Raw genomic sequence first — 26,196 nt, 5'->3', positions numbered from 1 at the left:
ACTGTGGCGTTTCAACTCCAGCGAAGAAGAGAGAGGAACCAATAACAGCGCTGACAGTTGTGTTTTGAATGAAACGCGGCTCGGACAAGTCAAGCTGTATTCTTCAAAGCTCATTCGATTATTAAGAAAAAGGTAAAAACGTTTCATATTCTACATCATTATAAATGTTTAAGTAAGTAACTCGTATAAACTATTTTGTTTCTTCAATAAAATTTGTGTTAATAGCTTTATAGGAAGATAACTTATTTCGCCTATGTTTACTTCATACCTTATATACGTTTAAAATGTGTCTACCTTCTTATAATAAACGTTTTAATTTAATCCTTTATACAATTCAGGCAAATGAATATAATCCTTGTCAATACAGAGATGTATTAATAATTCTCACAACAATGTCGTCTTTCGCAGCTTGACTTGCTGAAATGTCCAGCAGTCCGAGTGTCGGAGGCGAAGGCTTGGTAAGAATCTAACATTACCTTTAATTTACAAAGCAAATGTGTATTTGGAAATCTGGTAACATAAAAAAAAGAAGGATGTTAGATTGGTGCAGGCCAACTGTGAGACAGCAGTGAGGTGTGCTGTAAGGCCAATAGAGTAATATAATTTATTTTCTCAGAATTCTGTGAGTACATTTTCCCTAAGAAAAGTTTAACTGCAAAAAACCTTTTTGAGAACAACCGATTCCATGTTTTTGTCAATAGACCGCGCCTTAGATCCAAGGCACTTTTCACTGCTGGCGAAATGTCCTCTGTTGTATTATAACTAAAAAGGATTATCACCATACATGTGAGCTAGATGCTTAAATGAATGTACTAATATTAAACTGTACCCCCAGCCTTCAAGCGGGCGTAGAGGACGAACCCCCTTGAGAAGTTTGGGCAACGATAATTGTTCGACCCCATTATTGTGGCAAAAATCGAAGACCGTGAATGCAGTTTATGGAAATCTCAAGGTATGTTGAAACTTGAGGAACATGATGGTTAATGTGAATCTGACGAATTTGTGTTGTTGACAGAACGATCAAGAAAATCTACAGAACTCTCCTACACAATCAAAATCCTTGAGTGAAGAGATCACTTTTGAACATGGAGATGTTACTTTGAAATCTTTTCTCTGTGACGGGGGTGAGGTCGAGATCTCAGAATCCCCAACGTCCACCGAAGAGAAGAGTATCATTCTGCCTCGGGACCAACATTCTAGTGTTGTACAGGAAATGCAATCGTTTGTTTCTGACAACATGATGGAGAACTCTTTTGGCAGCCACACCGAACATCCCTACTTTAATCCCATTCCTGCGACGGAGAAAGACAAAGATTACGGCGTACACCAGAACTCTTCAGACTTGGATGATATTCAAACGACAAAAGAAGACGATGAGATTCAGGGAGAGAACCATGAAGAAAGTCACATCATTTGGAAGTCTTTCTCTTGTAATGGAGGCGAGGTTGAGATTTTTTACTCGCCTACGGAATGCGAGGAAACTCTTCCTTCACCCGTGTTCCTACAGACGGAGACACACCAGGACGACTCTGTAATTGAAGGTTCTGAGTGTCCAGAGTCCACTCTACCACAACATGACGATCATCAGTACTGTCTCCGTGAACCTCAAATACCTTCTCCATTATCCAATGGAAGCTCAAACGAGTGTGAAGAACCTGGGAATCGAAGCGAAGTAGAATTAAAGTGCATGGAAGCTGAAGTTATTATTTCCAGATCACAGATCTGGTCAGACACGATCATGTATGACCAAATTGCAACAAATGGTGACGCGACCAGTGCCGAGGAATCTTTGCTGTGCGATGACATCCACTCGATCACTCGTCGGTTAGATTTAGAGAACAATGAAGATAATAAAGTAACTAGCATCTCCCTAGTCCAGGAAACCTGTAGCTCTGGAGGTGAAGAGGAGCAAGAGCATGGAGACTGTAAACCTTTAAATGACTCCAAAATACATCAGAAGCCTCCAGCCGTGCCTGAACGGTGTCCGCCTGGCGAAGAGAAGCCAGTGGACACATGTACAGTTGGATTACACATGCAAGATGATGGGATCAGCACTCCTCCTCAACATGACCCGAAGGTCCGCACGAGTCTCAGAACTTTGGTTCAGGAAACATCTGTGTTAAATGTAAGAGAAAACCTACAAGAGATGGTTCCTGTGGTCTCTCCTACAGACATCCAGACAGGTGTCTCAGATTGTGGTCGTCCTCAGTCTAGTGATTTGCAGGAGCAACCAGAAGGTCTTTCTCTGGTGCTGTCAAGCAGGGATCAATCTCCGTCCACGGAGACAAAAGACAGCGCCTTTGGTTCGTCTGAAAATGTGCCGAACCTCTGTCCCATCGATGAAAATCGTTTGGCAGAGACTCTTCCTGATGTTTTGAGGATTTTCTCGGAATGTCCCTCCATGGCGTCTGTGTTACAGTTGGGGATCCTCAGTCCGGTTGTTCGCAGACACTCTCTGGCAGAAGCTTACAAGGGCCAGGGTCCGGCTTTGGCCCACAACGTTGCTCTCATGGAAGCCTCGGCTCTATGGGCGGAACATTTGGAGTGCACGATGTCTCCACCCTTGTTCAACTCGACCACTGTTGGATGCAAACCCCAGTTGTGCGCTGATCAGGGTGAAAATGCATCATCAAGTCCAAACACGGCACCAGAAGTGAACAACGCAGATTTGGAAACCCCCTTAATTCAACAGGGGCCGCTGCAGCAGCAGCTCCGACAGATGGCAGAGTTTCTTCTGCTGACGTCGGGGAAAATAGGTTTCGCACCTGCGGTTAAATCTGCAGAAACTCAAAGTATGTGCGTGGGCACCTCCCCGGTCAACATGGTGGACTGCAGCCTGAATACCTCTGGACAATTTGTGAGAACGAGGGAGTTCTCCGTGGCAGATGCCTGCACCATGACAAACCCTCTGCTTTGGAAGTGGGTTTCCTTTCTCTCTGGTTACTTTTGCCTTCGATATTCAAGTTCCATTGATGTATTTGTCCTCTTTGATTTCAGTGTTTCTCCAGACAGCATGGAGGCTCTACCCAAACATGAGCTTGAGCAGAGACTGAGGTCCAGCATGATCATGGTTGAAGCCTTGGTGCAGCAACTGAGTGTCGCCAGAGCAAAACGGGTTTCTGTCGGGCCACCTCCATCAGAACTCCGAGAGAAGCTGGTGCAGACTGACCACACAGAGCTTAGTCAGGTGAGAATCTCAGTGAGATCGTTTGACTTTTTTTTTTTATCAGTCACAATGTAATGCTTAATATTAAATTACACAAGAGAATTTCTCCTTCAGGGATCAATAGAGTATCTTTTTTATCTATCCCAAAATAATTTATTACATTCATCACAAGATTAAAGTCGTGTATATACATTTATCATGAAATTAAAGTCATTTATATACTGGATGTTCTGTTCTATGTTAGTCTTTGTATCCTTTGTCTTTGTTATTTTTCTTTGATCTATGTTCTTTATCTTTAGACTTAGATTGTATCATCTTGTTCTTTCTCTTTATTTCTCTTTGTTCTTGTTCTTATTTTATTTTGATTTATTTTTATGAAAAATTGCTGTATTTGCTGTGGCTATTGGAAAAAAACAATTTCCCGAAGGAGACCTCCTGAGGGATCAATAAAGTTCTAGCTTATTAATCACGAGGTCAAAGTCATATATACATTAATCACGAGATCAAAGTCGTGTATAAATCTATCACAAGATTAAAATCGTGTATACATTCATCAAGATTAAAGTCGTATATACATTGATTCATTCAACATTAAAGTTGTGTTTGTTTGTATGTATATATATATATATATAAACTTTTACGGGACTGTTGTGTTTGTCTCTATGTTGAAGTATTTTTACTGTATTGTTTTGATTGTTAAATGATTTTTGACGCTGGTCTGAAAAAGGTGCTTTACAATTTTTACAAATAATAATTACTTCCTTACTTCATTTCAAGATTAAAGTCCTATACATTACATTAACCACAAGATTAAAGTCGAATATATTACATTTATCACAAGAATAAAGTAGAATTTACTACATTCATCAGAAGATTAAAGTCATATATATTACATTATCAAATATATTAAATAAAAAAACGTAAAATAACGTGGTTGACACAAAGACGGGGCTGCTTTGACTTGACACGTCAATCTTTCAAAGGAATGAATGAGCAAATGTATTCATTTGTACAGACTTCAATGTACCGAGATCTCTACACAACCGCTGTGAAGCAGATTCAAGATCTGGAGCTGGATGGAAGTTCTTTAAGGAATCTTGTGTGTGGAATTCAGGACATGCAAGTCGACATGGTGAGACACAAACGAATGTTGTCTGATGTTTTCTTTTTTTTCACAACTCATGTCTTTTCTTGAACACCGACGTGTGTCCTGATAGGAGTCTTTATCGAGTGACTTGAATTGTGGACTTTCTAACATGAAGCAAATGGAGGAGCTGATCCGTGAAGATCACCAGAGCCTCGTCTCACATGTACGCTAGCATGACGCACAATGATTTTCACACCTGTAACGTGTTTCAGAAATGCTCAGGTGTTTATGCCTTTCAGTACTGCGCGATGGCGTCTCTGCTTAAAAGGTCGAAAGAGACTCAGGGGAGGATGATGGAAAAGGTCAAAGATGCTCTTGAGCAGAGGGATGACATGAGAACACGCATGGAAGAAGCCTTCACAGCCAGAGAGGCGGTAAGATTCCCACGAAGCCAGTCAATCGGTCAATGGTTCTTTTTGTGAACGGAAAACACGTAATTTCCAGGCCTACAGCGTCGTGGATCAGCTGAGGTCTCACTCTGCCGGGGAAATAGAAGAGCTGCAGAGGAGTCTTGGATCGCAGAAGGAACTACTGGCGGCGCTGAACAGAACATGCCCGGAACAGGTGAAGAGAAAAGAACAACTCGACTTTAAATCACAGTTTAGTTCTACTATTTAAATGTATTTGTGTTCTCTTGTCTTTGAAGGTCACACTCAGCCAGGCCTGCACCGGAACTCTGGACTCTGCCTCGGATCTCTTGCACCAAACGTATGAGGAGCAGTCGCGTTTAATTCAAGAAGTAGGTTTTTTTTTGTTTTTTTTTTAGAAAACCAAAGAGACGAGAGCCTTGTTAAAATGTTAAACCACTCTGTTACATACCTGAGTCGTGACAGACCCTACATTCATGATGTGATTTCGTCCGAGACTTCATGACAAATTAGGATTTCAAGGAATTTATGGTTCTTTCCATTAGGGAGCAACAAAGCCAAATTAGCTTCTAAAGGCCTAGCGACAGCATCCAAGACGATACAAAACATGAGCAATACCAATACTAACAACACAAATTATAATTGGCCTCCTTGAAGGAAGTCACAATACAATTAACAATATTGGGTAATAAATATAAAGCACAATGAATAGGTTGCTAAATGCTAATTCACATCAGATAAATTAATATTTAGCAATTTTCTCGAAAATGGCAGCAGCTTTTACTTGCCTCTCTATTGATCTAAAGTTGAATCGCATGCTGGACAGTTTAAATTCTGGCCCCGCCATCTTATCGTGTCGGATGGTTTGCTCAAAATCAAAGTACATTAATGTTTATGGATCAATATTTAAGATGAGGTAAGATGGACTCACTGGTGACAGTTGCTGAGAGGTGCTCACTGGACAAACTACTGTCCATCATGGATGATGACATCATCCTCTGAACACTGTCATCAGTGAGCAGAGAAGCAGAATAAGTGCACGAATGCTCCTCCTATGATGCAACACTAATGGACTCAGGGACTCATTCATTCCTCGGGCTATTAAATTTTAAAATTCTGAGAGTTTGGGGGCAGGAGTGGAGTGAAAGTATAATGATGTTCTGTTCTATGTTAGTCTTTGTATCCTTTGTCTTTGATCTATGTTCTTTATCTTTATCTTTATACTTGGTTTGTATCATATTGTTCTTTCTCTTTGTTCTTGTTCTTATTTTATTTTGATTATTTTTTTTATGAAAAATTGCAGTATTTGCTGTAGATAATTTGGAAAAAAACAAACAATTTCCCGAAGGAGACCTCTTCAGGGATCAATAAAGTTCTACCTAACCTAACCTATAAGATGGGGAGCAGAGATAATCCATGTCAACTATTAATACAGAGTTCCTTTGTTTGGCCTGAGACGTACACTTTTAAAAGATGATGTCCCCTTAAGTGATTGAGTTAGAAATCCCTGTTTTAAATGTATGCTAGCATTGCGCTAAAGTTCACCACCTGACATCTTGATGCTTTATCCTGGAACTCACGGTGGTGCTGGTGCTGTTGTCTCCTCCACAGCTGTGCGAGGCCAAGAAGCATCTGCACAAGATGACGCCGATCCTCTTGAACCTGAAGGAGAAAGCGGCGGCGGCCGTGAGAGACGTGGACGAGCATCTCTCGGCGAAAGCCAGAGCCGTCGAAGAGAAGGAGCAGGTCAGACCTTTGTTGTTGTCATCGTCGCACATTTCAGTCGAGAGACGAACGCTTCACCTCCGACCACAGGTGGAGGACGAGCTGACTCGGACGAGGCAGAGTCTGGAAAGCGCCAGAGACGAGGTCGGAGATTTGAACCTTCAGGTGACCATTCTGAACTCGGGTACGTTTTCTATTCAGTTTTGTTGAATGAATGCATTGATCATATTTTTCTTCACGTCACACGATGCATCTATGAACATGTATTATGTTCACTAGTTCTGTAATCGTTGGCCTTTTATCTGTTTCTTGCATTTTAATGAATTGATCGTGAGGATATTGATGATTTAATCCATTTGTCATTTGATGGTTGATCACTCTCTAAGGTGCACAATGAGCTGCTCTGTGTGTTGTGCAAGTGAGTTCTGGTATCACTGCTAGAATCATTTCAAAAGCAGAAAAAGTTTAAGTAAATATTTAAATAAAATTGTCACCAATATAAATAATTTAAGTGTAAAAGCATGGCGTAAAGATCTATCAAAGTATATCGGTGCGTAATGTTTGAATAAAACATTCAAATGTTGTTGAAATAAATATTATATATAAAAAAATGTCTTATTGAAAGGTTAAATTTGTTTTTATTGATTCATTTGATTTAATAATTTGTATATTGAATTGTTGAATAATTAATTAAATTGGAAAAAAATCGAATATTTCCAGAAATAATGAATCTGTTTCACACTCGCAGTTTGATATTCTAACTCGTATAATTAAAAAATACATTAAGACTTTAAACCTTGTAGCCTTTTTAATAGTAAAAAAGAAAGTTGTCACATTTGTACCAACATGTTTATCATGTAAAAGGCTATGAATTCTAAATGACTGGAGTTCTGGTTCTTTTTTGATTAGTATAATTATAATATTAAAATTGTGTAAAAGTTAATTATTCAAAATATTTTAATTATTTTAAATCGATTTTACTTATTATTTATATACAAATGTTTAAATATATTGTCGTCTGTATGTGAATCAACTTGTACTTGTTGCTTGTCAGAAATGGGCATCCTGCGCCAGAAGCTGTCGGAGCAGGAGAAGGACCAGGCTCTGCTGGAGACGAGGATCACGGAGATGTCGGCGACCGTCTCGTCCACAGAAGCCGCCCACACCTTCCTGAAGCGCGCGCTCGCCGACGAGACGGCAAAGTACGACAATCGAGCCCTCGTTCACCTGCACGGTTCGACTCACGTTGTGTGTTTTTCAGGTCGCTTGAAGCCCAGAACGACCTCCGACTGTCCTGCCAGAGAGCCGAGGCGTAAGTGTGACCCCGAGATAATCCTTCCCTTATCGACGTGTCGGCCTGACGTCAGCGACAAACCCGTGATCAACGGCACCGTTTGCATCCAGGTCGGAGTCGTCTCTGAGCGAGTCCGAGCGACGAAACGACGCGTTGAATCACGCCCTGGCTGACGCCGGCGAGCGGCTCCACCAGCTTCAAGAACTGGCCCAGTTTCAGAAGGATCAGATCCAACAGCTCCAGGAAGTTTGCACCAAACTTGACAACGTCCAGGAGATGAACGAGGCGAGTGTGCGATCCCCCTTCATGGAAGAGGAGAGGAAGAGTGTGTTAGTTACACACATTTTTTTCTTTTGTTCAACAGTTTTTACAAATGGAGAATGACTCGGTGAGGGAACAAATGTCAGAGAGCGAAGACCTGCTGAAGAAGAACCTGCAGGGTCTCCGCGAAAGGAACATCCAGTGTGAGGACCTCAAAGTTCAACTTTCCCAACTCAAGTATGTCTTTCCTTCTCCGCCCTTTTATAACCATTTTGTTGTAGAGCTCTTTTTGAAATTTGGAGGTCCTCAACCCCACGGTTGACCGAGACCAGAACCTAAGGCATCTGTTACCAGACCTCATAGAAAGGAAAATTAATTAACATCATTTTGGAAGTATTAATAATAACTGTAATAAAAAGGTGTTTTATTTTGGAAATATTAAAATATTTGATTTCTCTCGGTTAGCTCGTGGCTATGTGTGTATTGGCAAGAATCTGGCAACATGAAACATACAAGGAAAATGAGGCAATATATGGTGATACTGTAGTAACAAGGATATAGTTGTAGTATTGTTGAGTACTTGACACTGGTGTTGTAGTATTTAAAGACCACATGACTCTTGATGAAGTCGTAACTGCTTTCATTTGTTTTGAAACACAAAATATTTCCAGACAATAATCGGCAAGCTGCTTGAGTCGACTGTATCCTCTCGTCCTCAGTTGCTTGGATTTTAAAGATAATGACTTCTGTAATCTTCCCTAATATTTTTAAATTTTATAACTTTATTGAAATACATCCAAAAAATACTTAATTGGATTTTAAAGCCCAAAAAAAATGCATACAGTTCTGATGAATATCAATACAATATATTGTGAAAATTAAGTGTATTGATATTTTCTTAGACCTGTACTGCTGACACGTCAAGATGCTCGTAAATGAAGCATAAGACGCTTCGGGACTTCTGTTTTCATGAGAATTGTAGGGGGCGCTGAAGGGTTTGTCGAGACAAAATCAATGGCTATAGCTCGTCCCTGTTTACAACCGTTCAAAATCCCACACAAACTACAAACTATAACGTACTTTAACCACTTATCAACATATGGCAAGAAAAAAAACTTCGCTTCAACTTAAAACAACACTGTTCCATATAAAAAAGATTTTTATTCTGAACCATCAAACTGCTTTACGGCGGCGAGTCCGAGGTAGTCCCTGTTGCTGTTGATGTTCAAGCGTGGGATGTGTGTTGCAGGGCTGAGAACACAAGTCTCCTGGAGGATCTGGAGAACACGAGGCTGCGAGCCAACGGCACTCGGCTGCAGCTGGAGGATAAGTTGGCGCAGGCGGCCACAGAAGTCACTCTGTTGCATCACACCTTGCGAGGAGTGACGGATGAACTGCACGCAGCTCTGAGTGACGAGGTACAGAAACTGTGGAAACGTAGAACTGTACCTCCAGACGGTACCACTAGTGTACGGAGCTACTTGATCCAACTTTCGTCCGATCATGGAAGTACTATCTCCGTCTGCACCTTTTTTAAACAAAGTGAACCAAACTTAACTCAACCCTGGTGTTGCCTCTGGGTCAAGGAGACCCGAAGGCCCTGAGACAACACAAGGGATACCACAAACACATTTGTTTTCAGGCTCTTCGGGTCACCCTGGGCCTAAGATGACTCGAGGGTTGTAGTTGGGATGTAGCAATTTCATTCCAACATTTTATGTTTAATTTGAAAAGACTAGAGTTTACAAATATAGATAATAATATAGTTTGATCTATGTTCTTTATCTTTAGACTTAGATTGTATCATCTTGTTCTTTCTCTTTATTTCTCTTTGTTCTTGTTCTTAATCTTATTTTATTTTGATTTATTTTTAATGAAAAATTGCTCTATTTGCTGTGGCTATTGGAAAAAAACAATTTCCCGAAAGAGACCTCCTGAGGGATCAATAAAGTTCTACCTTACCTTACCTTAATATAACCTTTCGATATACACAGTATTCAATTCAATATTATATATATTAAAAAAAACAGTTTAATTCCACCAGTCAATATTCCGATGACACTAATGCAGACCATTAAAAAATCTGATGAATGAACTTTATTGACAGAATATTAGTCAAGTTCATTATTTGGCTTCAAATGTTGCTTCTTCCGACAGAGTCAAGAAGACGGAAGCGCGGCGGCGTCTGGGTCTGTCGGGGACGAGCGTCGAAATCTCTGCAGCTCTTTTGTAGACGACGTGATGATCGCCATGACGACCAAGAGTCAAGAAGACGACCAACCCGCTGGACCAGGTTCTGCGGCTTTTTGTGCTTCTCAAAATCAACTTTGTTTGACAAAGATCAAACTAAACCTGCTGTTGTTGATAAATGTTTTTGTGACGCTTTAACTGCTACTTAAAATTCAAGTTTTTTTATCCATCTCGACAATGAACCGACGTCATATTTTGGATTTTTTTCTCGCCACAGATCCGGCTTCTTTGTTCAGCGTCGCCAGCGCCTTCACCCGCATCCCCGTGATCGTCACTCAAAGTGCCGCGAGCCCTCCGGAGGACGAGCCCGCCCCCGAGGAGAGCAGCGTCGCAGATCTGCTGGCGGACCTCTGCGACACCGTCTCAGAACTGGTCGGCGCCATGAAGAGGGTCCAGGAGATGAAGAGCGCTCGGCTGGAGCAGCTGCAGAACGACATGTAAGTCGTTAGAGCTCTTGTTTCCTCAACTCTTTCTGAACGCCTCTTCAATCAATCACTTCATGTCTTTAATACTTGACTCAGTATTGTGAGTTGCTTCAGTATCCCCCTCTCTCACACCTTGCTCCTAAGCTTTGGAACGATCTTCCTCTCCCTCTGTGTTTGATGATCTACTGACTCCTTTAAGAAACATCTTAAGAAGTTTCTATTTGTTCAGGCTTTTCCTTGATTTTCTGGAACTCCTGTTGTGTTATCAGTTTTATCTTGACCTTTAAAGTATATACTTTATTGAGTATTGTTTTGATTGTTTACGCGCTTTGTGACCCTGGTGTGGAAAAGCGCTGTACAAATAAAAATGACTTGCTTACTTACACCAACTTCACCTTCACTACCTCCATAAACCTCGTCTTTGGTCTTATCTGAGTTGCCTCAGTAAATCCATACATTTCCAGTAATTTGCTGTTCAAGGACACCTTCTGATCAGAAACGCAATTCATTTAGTCCTGCATCATTTATGTCTGTATTAAGGACAATAATGCACACTTTTCTTCGAAGATTATCAGCCTGTACTAGATATTGTGATTGTTTTCTTCTCCACCTTTTCTGCCATTTCGCCTGAAGGGGGCGCACGGACCACTTCTGTAGCCGTTTAACCTGAACAGTTAAAGGGGCCGTCAATCCAAACTAGCAAAAGAAAAAGAACAAAAATATAAACTCAAATCCTTGAAATGTGAAAAACAAAAAAAAATTAATCTATAACAGATCGGTTTTAATGTTTTTTTCACATTCATTTATTTAAATATACTTTAATCCTAGAGCAACAATGCATAGAGACTTTATCTCAAAATTACTTTTTACATTTTCCACAAATGTCTATCGACGCCCAAGAAAAACACAAAGTGGGCCCTTAATCAAATAACAAAAGGTTGCTAGTTCACCATAAATGTAACAAGTTTAAGTGCAAAATAGAAAGACATTTTTTTCCAATGGCTAACAATTCTGTCATTGAACTCTGACCTCATGAGGGCCACATCTGAACATGTTTGGAGGAATGGGTTCAAGGACAAGCACTAATAATGGCACAGTTTGACGAGTAGATTGAGTCACGGGTCGTCAATTTTGCAGGTCGTCTTATTCAGAAATGCACGACGGACAAAATATTGATTCAGAGAAGTTTTTATTTTCATCCTTCAATCGAGCAGAAAACGTGTAAGAAATGATTCTGGTTAATCCGGTGCGAGTCACGAGCTCTGTTGTTCCAGCTGTGACCTGCACGTGGAGCTAAAGAGCACCAACAACAGGCACGAGTCCGAAGTGTCGGAGCTGAAGCATCAACTGAGTCGCATGAGCTTCCAGCTGGAGCGAGGGATCCAGGCCGTGGAGCAGAAGGCTCAGGTAAGGAGAAGCGTCACGTCTAAGCTGATGTCACTCCTATTTCTGCCACACGATGGCGCCACAAGCAAAGATTCTAATTCTTTTTTTCCAGAACGAGAAACTGATGTTCAAGCTGACATCCGAAGTCACAGAGCTCCAGGACGACGCCAACAAACACCTGAAGGACAATAAGGTGAATAATTGTTAAACCTCCACCTCTTCAAATTTAATCAAGATATGAGTTTCTTAAAAAAAACAATAAATCTTTGTCAGGAGCTGCGTAAGAGTGTGATGGCGCTCGAGCGCTCGCTGCAGCAGTCGCAGGCCGAGGCTCGGCTGCTGCGGAGCGAAGTGAAGAAAGATGGAGGCCAGTTCGCCAACACGCCTGGTGCCGTCGAGGAGAAGATCCTGCTGTTGAACGAGGTGCGAGCAGTTTTCACCCACGAGCCTCTTCGGCCTCCAGTCATTTAGTTTGTTACCGACGGTTACCGTTGCATTAATTTCTGCTCTCGTGTCTTTGTTGCTCCTCAGGTGACGAGGCTGAAGACCAACCTTCAGGAGGCCGAGCAGGCCAAAGTCAAACTACTGGAGCGAGCGAAGCGACACGTGAGTGAGCCTCGGACACGTCACCGTTCGTGGGCCTCCCTTCTTTCTCGCCCCGTTTGTTGTTGTTTTTAAAGCGTTGCCTAATTAAAAAAAACAAAAAACATTTCAATAGTTTCTATATTGAAAAGTTTAATTTGTTTTCTTATTGAATGATTTATTTCAATAATTCCGATATTTTCAAATGGATATTAAACATTTTATTTAAGATTTTTAAATCCTTTAAAATCTTAAAACATCAACAAAAAAAAATGTTTTACCTTTTTTTTTTTTTTTTTTTTGTATTAATTGAATTGAACGAAATATACATATTTAATTATTGGAATTAGAATAAAAAAAAAAAAACATATCTCTATAAAAAACAAAAGTGTTTCGTAGATTTTGAAAATATTGGATTTTTCCAAAAAAATTGAACGATGTTAAGAAAAATTCCACTCTTCAAAATACAAATAATCAAATAAGTAAATAACATTAATAATAACCCGTTTCCACATTTAAAATGTTAAATTCAACCCTTCAATATTCCAAGTTTCAAACCTCATTAACATTTAATAACTTATGAGACTTTTAGTAAATAAACATTAACTCCACTAACAAACACATCAAAAAGAATTAGAAATAAAATGATGAAAATAAAAAGCATCAATAAACTTATTTAAACTCTGTTTTGTTGGAGGAGAAAGAAAAGTTAAGATAAGAAAAAAGAACAATGTATTCTTCTCTTATCTACTTATTTAATTTCTACAATCTTGTTTGATTTCATAGAAATGTGTGTCTGTTAATAAAACGTAAAAGAAATTGATAACGAAATAATTTTCTTACTGGTTGTTTTGACCTCGAAACAGCAAATCATCCATCAGACCAACCAGGAGAAGAGCGAGAAGGAGCTCTACATGTTGAGCAAAATGATCAGTAAAGTTCGAGAGGTGAGCGACGACTCGTCCTGTTCAAATTAAACGTATAAATATATATATAAATAAATAAAAAAAACTCTTTCCGTCTCCTCGCGCAGACGCTGCTGTCGCTGCCGCACGAGCTCCAGACCTGCGAGCAGCTGCAGCAACTCGTCACGTACATCGGTTGAAACGTTTCCTCTTCACTTTGTAATATACTTTTAATGTTTTGAGTCGTTATATTTGTTTTATTTTGAAATAAATAGTTGAGTGTTTCAAACCAGTTCTCTCGAGTACGATCTTTTTAGTCACACATTTTGCTTTTACCATCGAACTTGTTCCGCTGGAGTCGTGAACTCGATCACATGTTTGTTTCTACATAAATGCTTCAGTTTCCTTTTTTTATTTGTTTTTTATTTATTTTTTAGTTTGCATTGGTTTACTCGAGGTACTCCAGTTTCCTCTCGTACTCCAAAATCATCCACTACATTTAGTGAGTCCGTTGGTGTGAATGTTTTGATAAGGGAGTAATGCATAGACGAATAAATGATTGTTTTCAGGGATTATTGTCTTTAAACTGCTAAATAAACATTTATTGTTATTATTATTATTGTAAATTAAAAAAAAAAAGAGTAGCCTGACTGTATTTACTGGTCAACAACTGCTGTAAATGATTGGGAAATAATAAATGTTAGGAAATATCCTAAAAATAGTTTATAATTTAAAAAATAAATTAGGATTATTTATGGAAACGGATGTGAAGTAATTATTAAAAGCGTAGATTTAGATTTTCCTCCAGTGAGACGAGAAATATCTGAAATATTCATCTTGAAGATAAATCCTGCATTTTTCTCTGTGATATGTGACGAACACATGATGGGATTAAAGGTGTTTCTGAATCGTAGCCCCTCAGATATACGTTTAGAAAGTTTATTTGTTTTCAAATGTATAATCTGGGATGATTATTATCAGATTTAATCTTAAAAGGTTAAATCCACGGCCCTTGAGAAGATCCAGGATCTTTACGGCATCAAGGCGTCGACTTCTGAGTCGAAAAAAACAAAAACGCGAGTCTCGTCTTGTCGGAGCAGGAGAAAAAAAAACAAAAAAACTGCCAGAATCCAATTACTGGTCAATTCATTTTCCAGATTAGCGGCTCGTCTGTTTTCTGGAATAAGTGAATAAGTGGGTGTGGACGTCTGGACGGGGTTGACGGAGCAGGTCGTGCTGGCTCCAGGCGACACTTGAGACTGAACTGAAACCTTTTTTTTTTTCTTTTTTTTTCCCCCCATCGGCTCGTTTTCTGTTTTTAAAGAAGGGACGAATAAAGTTTTCTGCCCACATGTACGTTTCTAAATGATCCCCTTAAATCACTCTTTATATCTTTTTGTATTTAGTAGTTTAGGTTTAAGATAAATGTAAAGGATGGATTCACACTTTTTATTCTGCTTATATATTTATCTCAACTGCCTTCTGGGGACAAAGTTTTTTGAAAGTAATTATTTCACATCATTTATAGAATTTATAGAAATCAAATTAAAAAATATATATATATAAAGACAAACTCTTTTTTTTAAAGCATTTTATGTATATCTTTAAATGTATATATATTTAAACAAAACTCTTGTTTTAATATATACTGTACTGTTTATATGCTTTAAAACGTGTCTTATTTTAATACATTAAACACTTTTTTCTGATCAAAAGTTAACTTGTTTTAAATATACAATACTTGATTAAAATTATATATATTAAAAATAAATGTTTGATTAAAAATGACTTTGTCTCAACACTATCTATCTATATATACATATTTTTAAATCATGTAATTATTAAACAATATATTACTGAAATATATATGTATAAACAAAGTTTAAACAAGAAAACAACTTTTTTTTCCAAGTTTACCTCTTTTAAAATTATTAATTTTCACCCAGGATTGTCGTGCACTCGGTGATGTGAATGAAAAAAAACGGCGACTGTACAACTGTTTATTTCCAAAAAAAAGAAGAAGAAAAGATCAACCTGGCAAACATGTTCACAGCCGGAGCGTCACTCGTGCTCCGGGCCGGAAACAATAGCTGACGGTGCACATTTTCAGCCGCTCAGACTTCGTGGATTTAAACGAAAACAAAAGTCTTGCTCCTCCCTCAGATGGCCGAGACGAATCGGTCCATGTTGCCGGGGTACGTGGGGTGTCTGAGGTAACCGGCCGAGTTGTTGATGGAGCCGGCGGCGCCGTTGTACTGGGAGAACGATCCCAGCTGCACGGGGGAGACCCTGCCGTACTGGTCCATTGTCTCTGCGGGGCCGTGACCCGTGCAGTGGTGGCGCCCGCTCACGCCGTAGCCCTGGTTCTGTCCGTACAAATGGTGCTGGTTGGCCGACGGGTAGGTGTAAGCGGCGCCGGTTCGTGGTGGCGCAGCGCCGCCGCCGCACGGCTGGTTGTGAAATCCAGGTGGCGCCAGACTGCAGGGGCTCGATCCTTCCGGGCTGAAGGTCTTCCCGGGCTGCTGCTGCTGCAGCGCGTCCGCCGACCCCTGACCTCCCAGCATGCTCGCGGCCGGGTGACCGATGATGTTGTTGATGCTGAACATGCGGTTCTGAGCGGGTCCGAACCCGGGCGGGGACTGGGACGGGTAGTAGGCCGAGGGCAGCTGCTGCCCGTAGCCGGGACTGACGGTCATGTTGGGGTACACGGCGTTCCCGTAGGACCGGACCTGGACCGGCGAGAAGACGGGGGCGTCGTGCACGTAGGACGAGTAGGTGGTGAGGTCGCAGCGCTTGAACCTCTTCCGGCGCCGCAGGAAGCTCCCGCTCTCGAACATGTCCTCGGCGTTGGGGTCCAGGGCCCAGTAGTTCCCCTTCCCCGGGCGGCCCGGCTCCCGGGGGATCTTCACGAAGCAGTCGTTGAGGGTCAGGTTGTGGCGGATGGAGTTCTGCCACTTCTTGGAGTTGTCCCGGTAGAAGGGGAAGCGCTCGGTGATGAACTTGTAGATGCCCCCCAGGGTCAGCCTGCGCTCGGGGGAGTTGGCGATGGCCATGGAGATGAGAGCGATGTAGCTGTACGGAGGCTTCCCGCGCTGGAGGGGTCTCTTCCTCCTGCGGCCCCTCGGCGGCTCGTCCGGGTCGGGGCTCGACAGCTCCGCCGGGGGGTCCTTCTCCACTTTGACCACGGGCATCGTTTCGAAGAGAGGCGGGAAAAAAATGAACCAAAAAAAAAGCCGAACCTTATCCGTCCACTTTCACATCGGGATCCTCTGGAACTCAAACGCGACTCGTCATTCTCTCCTGCTCCGCTCTCCAGGTGTGTGTGAGTCACTCGGCTCTACCTGAGGAGTGTGTTACCTGCAGGGCCACACCTCCCTCAGCATCACATGCTCTCGACATACCTGCGCCGTATAAGGGTCTATTGTTTGCCGGCGCTAAGTTGACATACTTTTTGTGCCGCGACTTTTCTTCTTCAAGTGTTTTTGGTCGGACAGAACAAATACTCACATCCGCTCTTTTCTCTCCGCAGTCCAGTTATTCCCATTTCTCGTGTTTGCCCTCAGAGTTCAAGCGCTTCGATGCGTTCGCTTTACTCCGAATCGTTCTGGCGCTCGAAGCTCTTTAGTGGCGAGTGTTGTTTTTTGTTTTGTTTTGGTGGCAGAGGTCACGGGGTCGGCCGCGTGAAGATGTAAATGTTATCGACGCGGCGTCAGCGACTGAAGCATGCAAACGCTCGTCATCTCGACCAGATATGAGCGCCACAAACCACCGACCCTGGTCTCATCAACACACTCATTACTGACCGCTTTCCCCCCCCAGCTAGCCGGGGTCACGGCACCACGTCGAATGGTTGATGAAGCTTCATGGAGCGCGATTAGCTGGCGATTCAATTTTATTTTGTTTAGTTTATTTTACATTTATTGAAATTTAGGTAGTTTATATTTTATTAAATTTAAACTGAAAAGAAAATAAATATATGAGGATAAAAAGTAAATTAAGAAAAAATATTAAACAGGTCAAAATATCTGTAATTTACTATAGAAATATTTGGATAATTAAATATATTTTTTCTTATTTTACATATGAAATCCGGGGAATTACCTTTAGATCAGCGATGAAGCTTCATTAAGAACGATTAGCTGGCGATTCAATTTTATTTAGTTTAGTTTAGTTTATATTTATTGAAATTTAGGTAGTTTATATTTGGTTAATTTTAAATCGAAAATTAAAGAAACATATGAGGACAAAAAGTAAATTAAGAAAAAATATTAAACAGGTCAAAATATCTGTAATTTACTATAGAAATATTTGGATAATTAAATATATTTTTTCTTATTTTACATATGAAATCTGGGAAATTACCATCAGTGATGAAGCTTCATGAAGCCTCATGTTCCGTGCACAGTAGGTGGCGCTGTTGGCTTGGAAGTGATTTAAATAGTAAGTAAGTAAGTATTTTTTATTTATATAGCGCTTTTAAATGGCAGCTCAAAGTCAAATATTACAAAACAAAAACATCCGTCCGTCCGAACACTATAGTTTGATAGTTCTCAGTATTATCTTGACCTTTAAAGTATATACTTTATTGAGTATTCTTTTGATTGTTTAAGCGCCTTGTGACCCTGGTCTGGAAAAGCGTTCTATAAATACAAATTACTTACTTACTTACATAGAGCAACTTGATAGAAAAAACTTTCTAAATTACAATACGTTAATAATATGGTGAAATAAATTCAATATAAGACTCTTAATCATTGAAAATATCTTTAACTAAAATCCTATTTTTTATCTTATCACAGAAAGTATTCATGTGTAATTAAAAAAAAGTGTTTTGGGAGAAAGTATTGTGTAAAGAAAGGATATTTAAAATAAAAAACTCACTCCTATAAAGTGCTACATGTCTGGATGTGATTGTTAAGAGGAGGAAATGACTTCTTTAATTTGTCCTCCACAGATATGATCATTGTTACTATGATGTGTCACTCCTGCTATGGCGTCTATTGCAAAACCCGGTCAGGTCCAACTCGTTTAGTTTCAGTTTAGTGTCTAAGCCTCTCTGGGCTGGGCTCTCTTGTTTACGCCACGGGTCCACGAATCGCTCCCGGGACTCCCGGTCCTTCCAGCGCCAGTCAGAACCAGACCGAGCGAGAGGCTTTAGTGTCGTCGCTGCCCGATGACAAGGTTCCTCCTGGGCCGGGCCTTGTTAGATGAAGAGTGTCAGCACCTTCCAGAGACCTTGAAGCAGCTTTCGTCGGGTTAGTCGTCCCGATCACACGTCAACAGTGGAAGTCTGCGAACACAAAATCTCAGTGAGGAAGTCGTGAAAAGACCAAAGTTTCACTCTTCGATCAAAACTATCAATGCAACAGTAAACTGTAAAGTATCCCAGCATGCATTGCAGGAGAGTGATCATCCACTATTTTTCCACTAGTTTCCGATTTTTTCTCTGTCGTCTTATTGTAAAAACTATCCATGTGGTGATTTTTAAATTTTATTTTTTTAATTTTAAGTTTTTGTTTTGATTAATTAATGAATAATAATAATAATAATAATAATGCTAATTATTACTATAATTAATTAATTATCCACAATTAGTTGTCTATGTAGAAAACTACAGTACAATTAATAAATAGTGTTAAACTTACACTGTTACTCTTCTCATTATATATATACATTCAATAGGTTCTATATCATTTATTTTCCAGTGAAAACTTGTTTATGTTATTTTTTTTGTTTTTGTTTTGAGATCCTAAAACTTTATTTGACAAATCTGCATCAGATTGGTTTTGTTTTTGATAACATTTATTCTCAAGTATTCTCAACCCTTGTGTTATCTAAGGGTCAAAGTGACCCAAAAGCCCTATTGTATCATCAGTGTCTGTTTGTACAAAACTCTCTTGTCATTTAAATATTTACATTAGAAAATCATCTTAAGCTCCGCCCACTGGAAAAATCTGAAGCTAAAATCATGTTTACCATAACCACGCCCACTCTGCTGTGATTGGTCAAACATCAATCGTGGCTGTCTCCACCTCCAAGGAACTCGTTGTATAAACAAAGCGGGGGCGTGATTACAGCTGGCTGGAGGAGGAGTAAAGCCATTATTACCTGATAATGGACTCCGCTCTCATAACCTCTCGTTCGCCGAGATTTGAGACGAGAAAGAGCTCGTCGTCATGATGAGGGACTTACTTCATCTCAGATAGGAAGACTTCAACATTTGAAACATCTTTAAAGTTGATCTTTAAAACCTCATTGCCTCAAAAATTAATTAGATTCATGTTGTTTGGGAAAAATCTTAATTGAATGAAGGATATCAAAGTAAAGACAACAACAAACAACCCGAAAAATAAAATGTAATCAATAATTTAATTTTTTGTCAATAACTTCTGTTGTGGGTTAATTATAGCTTTATTACACAAGTTTAATCAAATTAATTTTTATGTAAAAATCCTCAATTTCGTTGTTGCCTCATCTTTTTATTCTGAGGTGTTAAAAAGTGATCTTCCTATTATGGTTCAATAGATATTTTAAATGATAAACTCAATTTACAGTGTAATGAATTTCAGGGTGACAACCTAACGAATGCTGGATGCATATATATCATGAGAACCATTGTCCGATTCTGACATCCGTGATTGACATGTCATGTAGTCAGTGGCCGACCTCACCCTTCCACTAAGACGAGCGTCTCATGCTTCGTGAGCGAGGACAATCGTCGCTGACTAATTTCTGAGGAAGCCGTTGTTCCTGCAGCTCAACCTCATAGCTGCCATAGTTTGCTCTCCTCCATCGTGATTGGGCAGATGTTCAACGTTTGCTCTTCATATTTGTTCATGAGCCTTTTTTTTTTTTTTTTTATCGGCACGATAGTCGCGGCCGCATTTGAAAAAAAACAACCTCCTCCTCTCGCTGACGGATGATTCCACTGTCAACAGGCAATGACAAGAAAGTGTTTCAGCCGAAGTGAAAAGGAGGAACCGGATCACTGGCTGCTCACTGTGAAGGCAGAACACACAGACCCAGAGGGAATTACAGACCTGTTGTTTGTTTTTGGAAGGTTACAAATCCTTCTGCGTGTCGTCGAAGCACGAGATGATTTCAGTAACAGGAATCACTTCCTCGATGTGAGCTGTTGATTCTTCAAGCCGTTGTTCTGGCCTTTTTTTTTTTTTTCGGTGAGGCTTCGTGAATCGTCGGCCACTAGGTGTCGCTGTATTTTCGGAGATTGTTCACGACTTAAGTCCGACTTTTGGTCAAGTTTCGGGAGTTTACATACTTGTGCGTCATGTTAGAAAATTATTCACAGATACTGGAAATGTATAAACAATTCATGAACTTTGCATGACACTGCTTCATGAAGCTTCATCGACACACCGCTAGTTTGAAGAACGTATAATCAGTATTTTGACTGGATTATTTTTTCTAAATGCAGATTTTAGCTTGATTACCTTTTGACTTGATTTAAAATATGCTAAACTAAACTTATAATACTTTGTTTGTAATCGTTTACACTGGATTTTCGTTCTTTTATGTCCAAAAAGACAAACTTAAAAACATCCAAATACCTCCATACTGCTCGTCTGTGACGCCCCGCTTGTATTGAAGCTTTGACAAGAGGAATTGTTCAGAATATAATTTGTTTGTAGAAGATGCTAACATGCTAACATGCTAGACAGATAAGAAACACTAACAAAGAAAAGTGAAAAAACAAAACATTTCTGCATTTAGCTCTAAAAGAACCGACAATTCCCTCAAATCTAAGTCGACGTGAGCGTGAACAGAAAATTGAATTATGGGTGAAATATCTCTTTAACCTCTAGAAACCAGTGATGGCTTCATGAAGCAGTGTCATTAATTTCAGAGTCCACTAGATGGCGGTCTCTGCACTATTTTCCTTTGTTTTGAACAACTGTTCTAATGAAACATCCTTTTTAAACTGATGGCGCCACCTACTGACCTCTAAACAACATGCTTCATGAAGCTTCATCAGACCATCACTACTTGAAACCAGTTCAGTTTAGAATCATGGCCTAGAAAAGTTAATTAATACCAATTTAATTGAATTAATCATTTTTAATATATATATAAATATCTTGGTTATTTATTATCTTTAATATGAAAATACAGAGAAAATCATGCATAAAAATCAAAACCTGAAACATCAAAATACATTTTATCAGATGTATGTGATTACTGGAATACAATTTTAATTTAGAATGACTGTAAACAAAAGTGTTTTTTTTTTGTTGTAATATTCCACACCTGTGTATCTCGGTGGATTTCTTCATCCATCAATGTCAAATGTTCGGTTCTCCTCCCTCATAAAACACTCAATTGTTTGTCTTCAACGGAGCCTTTGATGATATCTCAGCAGATATCAGCTTCAATAAATTCAATTGGTGTGCGGCTACATCACACATTTGTTTTTGTAGGTTTAATGTGTAATTAATTCATTAATTTTTGCAAAGGTATTTTCAAATTTATTTCAAATTTATCTTTAGAATTTTTCTTTTTCCCTGAATTAAAGATTATATTTTACTACACATACATTTTTTTTTTGCTGAAACAAAACTTTTCCGAAAAACACAGCAATTGATAAGAAAACGTTTCATTGATAATCAGAATAAAAAGTGTGAGTTGTTGAAGGAGTAAAGTACACACAATAAAGTTTTACATTCAACAATCACTGAAGGAAATCAAACACAAACTAGAATGAGAATTTGCATTGTGTAAACTGAAATGTTGATATTCTATGATATTCAAAGTAAAAATGTGTGGAAACAGTTGAAATAAAGTGAAAAAGATTGAGAAGAAGAAAAAAGAAGAAAAGGAAGCAGAAGAAAAAAGTAGAAGATTTAGTAGTAGAAGTGGGAATAAAAGAAGCATTCAAATTTGTAATAGAAGTAGAAGTAGTAGTGGTAGTAGAAGTGGTAGTAGAAGTGGTAGTAGAAGTGGTGGTAGAAGTAGAAAAAGTAGTAGTACCTAGTGCCTTGCAGAATAAGTAGTAGAAGTGGTAGTAGAAGTGGTAGTAGAAGTAGAAAAATGAGTAGTACCTAGTGCCTTGCAGAATAAGTAGTAGAAGTAGTAGTAGAAGTGGTAGTAGAAGTGGGAGTAAAAGAAGCATTCAATTTTGTAATAGAAGTAGAAGTAGTAGTGGTAGTAGAAGTAGTAGTAGAAGTGGTAGTAGAAGTGGTAGTAGAAGTGATAGTAGAAGTGGTGGTAGAAGTAGAAAAAGTAGTAGTACCTAGTGCCTTGCAGAATAAGTAGTAGAAGTAGTAGTAGAAGTGGTAGTAGAAGTGGTAGTAGAAGTAGAAAAATTAGTAGTACCTAGTGCCTTGCAGAATAAGTAGTAGAAGTAGTAGTAGAAGTGGTAGTAGAAGTGGTAGTAGAAGTAGTAGTAGAAGTGGTGGTAGAAGTAGAAAAAGTAGTAGTACCTAGTGCCTTGCAGAATAAGTAGTAGAAGTAGTAGTAGAAGTGGTAGTAGAAGTGGTAGTAGAAGTAGAAAAATGAGTAGTACCTAGTGCCTTGCAGAATAAGTAGTAGAAGTAGTAGTAGAAGTGGTAGTAGAAGTGGGAGTAAAAGAAGCATTCAATTTTGTAATAGAAGTAGAAGTAGTAGTGGTAGTAGAAGTAGTAGTAGAAGTGGTAGTAGAAGTGGTAGTAGAAGTGGTGGTAGAAGTAGAAAAAGTAGTAGTACCTAGTGCCTTGCAGAATAAGTAGTAGAAGTAGTAGTAGAAGTGGTAGTAGAAGTAGAAAAAGTAGTAGTACCTAGCAGTAGAAGTAGTAGCAGAAGTATAATTAGTAAAAGCAATAGCAGGATTAGTAGTAAATGTACAAATGGAATTAGTAGTAAAAGTAGAAGTATAACTTGTAGAAGTAGTAGTAGAATTAGTACAGGAAGTAGTAGTATTAGTACTAGTAAGTACAGTTACAGTCTATAATTAATATAAGTTATTCTCTCTTATTTTGTAAATGTTTAATGAAATTACATTTCCTCAGGAGCCTCATTATATACAGTGGAGTTGAAACATGAGTTTCATCATTCAAGTGAATGGGGGAAAAAGGGTAGAAAAAGAGGAATAGAAGAAAGAGTTAAAGATAAGCTAGAACATCAGCCAGCATCTCGGGAACGAGCCGAATTGATACAAGTTTGAACGGTTAACGTCGGATCAAACGTGTCGGAGGAGATCCAGTACAAAGTTTAGACACAATGAATGGACTGTGATAACAATTATTCATCTCGTTTTTCAAGCCTTTAAAGGTCGAAGCGAAAAGACGCGTTTCTTTCCTCGGAGGTTGAACTTCTTCTCGGTTTCAAGTGTGCAGTCGAGCTCAGGCTCTTCTCGGCTGGAGTGTTCTCGCTCCGCTGCCTCCACCAGAGCGTCTGACGTGGACACCAGGCTGATGACAAACTTCTCGCTTTGTGTCTGAACCGACAGCGGCGGCCAGAAGAGACTCGTCCCAAACAAAGTCAAACAAAGCAGCCATTTGAATCTCAACACTTTCAGGCCCGTGAGCAGAAGACTGACGCTGAACGAGTCGAGATGTCATGTGATCACGGAGAAGTTGGATCGGACATGAAACACGTTTTATTGACTTTTTATTCCCAGACTTAAATCTCCGTCTTTTATAAATTTGTGTTGTTTTCATCATGTTTTTTAATTCTATTTTATTTATCTTGTCATATTTTTGTAACTCAATATAACACAATAACAGAAATAAACGAAATATTTTTCTACTCTTTGCTTCACAGGCCTGTTACATATAGGTATCCCACGTGTTAGTTCAGGGTCAAGCTGACCCGAAGGCCCTGTAAACAAATGTGTTTGTGGTATCCCTTGTGTTATCTCAGGGTCAACATGACCCGGAGTCCTGAAAACTTTTTTTTTTTTAAGGTATCCCTTGTGTTATCTCAGGGTCAACGTGACCCGAAGGCCCGAAAATAAATGTGTTTGTGGTATCCCTTGTGTTATCTAAGGGTCAACGTGACCCGAAGGCCCGAAAATAAATGTGTTCGTGGTATCCCTTGTGTTATATCAGGGTCAACGTGACCAGGAGGCCCGAAAATAAATGTGTTTGTGGTATCCCTTGTGTTATCTCAGGGTCCTGAAGGGACCCGAAGGCCCTGTAAACAAATGTGTTTGTGGTATCTCTTGTGTATCTGAGGGTCAACGTGACCCGGAGGCCTGATAACAATTTTTTTTGAGGTATCCCTTGTGTTATCTCAGGGTCAACATGACCCGGAGGCCCGAAAATAAATGTGTTTGTGGTATCCCTTGTGTTATCTCAGGGTCCTGAAGGGACCCGAAGGCCCTGTAAACAAATGTGTTTGTGGTATCTCTTGTGTATCTGAGGGTCAACATGACCCGGAGGCCTGAAAACATTTTTTTTTTAGGTTTCCCTTGTGTTATCTCAGGGTCAACATGACCCGAAGGCCCGAAAATAAATTTGTTTGTGGTATCCCTTGTGTTACCTGAGGGTCAACATGACCCGGAGGCCTGAAAACAATTTTTTTTTTGAGGTATCCCTTGTGTTATCTCAGGGTCAACATGACCTGGAGGCCCGAAAATAAATGTGTTTGTGGCATCCCTTGTGTTATCTCAGGGTCAACATGACCTGGAGGCCCGAAAACAAATGTGTTTGTGGTATCCCTTGTGTTATCTGAGGGTCAACGTGACCCGGAGGCCTGATAACAATTTTTTTTGAGGTATCCCTTGTGTTATCTCAGGGTCAACATGACCCGGAGGCCCGAAAATAAATGTGTTTGTGGTATCCCTTGTGTTATCTCAGGGTCAAGGTGACCCGAAGGCCCTGAAAACAAATGTGTTTGTGGTATCCCTTGTGTTATCTCAGGGTCAACGTGACCCGGAGTCCTGAAAACATTTTTTTTTAAGGTATCCCTTGTGTTATCTCAGGGTCAACGTGACCCGAAGGCCCGAAAATAAATGTGTTTGTGGTATCCCTTGTGTTATCTCAGGGTCAACGTGACCAGGAGGCCGAAAACAAATGTGTTTGTGGTATCCCTTGTGTTATCTGAGGGTCAACATGACCCGGAGGCCTGAAAACAATTTTGTTTTTGAGGTATCCCTTGTGTTATCTCAGGGTCAACATGACCTGGAGGCCCGAAAATAAATGTGTTTGTGGTATCCCTTGTGTTATCTCAGGGTCAACGTGACCTGGAGGCCCGAAAACAAATGTGTTTGTGGTATCCCTTCTGTTATCTCAGGGTCAACGTGACCCGGAGGCCTGAAAACAATTTTCTTTTAGGTATCCCTTGTTTTATCTCAGGGTCAACATGACCCGGAGGCCCGGAAACAAATGTGTTTGTGGTATCCCTTGTGTTATCTCAGGGTCAACGTGACCAGGAGGCCCGAAAACAAATGTGTTTGTGGTATCCCTTGTGTTATCTCAGGGTCAACGTGACCCGGAGGCCTGAAAACAATTTTCTTTTAGGTATCCCTTGTTTTATCTCAGGGTCAACATGACCCGGAGGCCCGGAAACAAATGTGTTTGTGGTATCCCTTGTGTTATCTCAGGGTCAACGTGACCAGGAGGCCCGAAAACAAATGTGTCTTCTGGGTTAATGTGAACGACCTCCACCACTGCATATGTATTTATGGAAGCCAGGGAGGTTGTTAATCTTGACCCAGAGACAAAACAAGGGATACCACAAACACACTTGTTT

The 26,196-nt window shown here is 40.0% G+C and overlaps 2 protein-coding genes across 2 annotated transcripts; one reads left to right on the top strand and one right to left on the bottom strand.

Annotated features, from left to right (window-relative positions):
• Window positions 1-406: 406 nt before the first annotated feature.
• On the top strand, window positions 407-13,791 carry spag5 (sperm associated antigen 5). Its single transcript, XM_087784084.1, has 24 exons — window positions 407-458; window positions 836-952; window positions 1,016-2,919; window positions 2,998-3,187; window positions 4,182-4,298; window positions 4,384-4,476; window positions 4,553-4,687; window positions 4,758-4,877; window positions 4,960-5,052; window positions 6,293-6,427; window positions 6,497-6,590; window positions 7,461-7,608; window positions 7,668-7,718; window positions 7,811-7,985; window positions 8,065-8,198; window positions 9,211-9,379; window positions 10,119-10,254; window positions 10,429-10,648; window positions 11,911-12,043; window positions 12,135-12,215; window positions 12,296-12,445; window positions 12,554-12,628; window positions 13,471-13,551; window positions 13,638-13,791. The coding sequence occupies exons 1-24, from the start codon at window positions 423-425 to the stop codon at window positions 13,707-13,709; spliced, it is 4,659 nt and encodes a 1,552-aa protein (XP_087640210.1). The 5' UTR covers window positions 407-422; the 3' UTR covers window positions 13,710-13,791.
• Window positions 13,792-15,495: 1,704 nt separating this feature from the next.
• foxe1 (forkhead box E1) lies at window positions 15,496-16,834 on the bottom strand. Its single transcript, XM_087784071.1, has one exon. The coding sequence runs from the start codon at window positions 16,698-16,700 to the stop codon at window positions 15,669-15,671; it is 1,032 nt and encodes a 343-aa protein (XP_087640197.1). The 5' UTR covers window positions 16,701-16,834; the 3' UTR covers window positions 15,496-15,668.
• Between the last annotated feature and the right edge of the window lie 9,362 nt (window positions 16,835-26,196).

This window comes from Callionymus lyra, chromosome 1 (genome assembly GCF_982586985.1).
Source record: "Callionymus lyra chromosome 1, fCalLyr1.hap1.1, whole genome shotgun sequence".
Classification (NCBI taxonomy): domain Eukaryota; kingdom Metazoa; phylum Chordata; class Actinopteri; order Syngnathiformes; family Callionymidae; genus Callionymus; species Callionymus lyra.
This window is presented reverse-complemented; position numbering and strand designations above follow the sequence as displayed.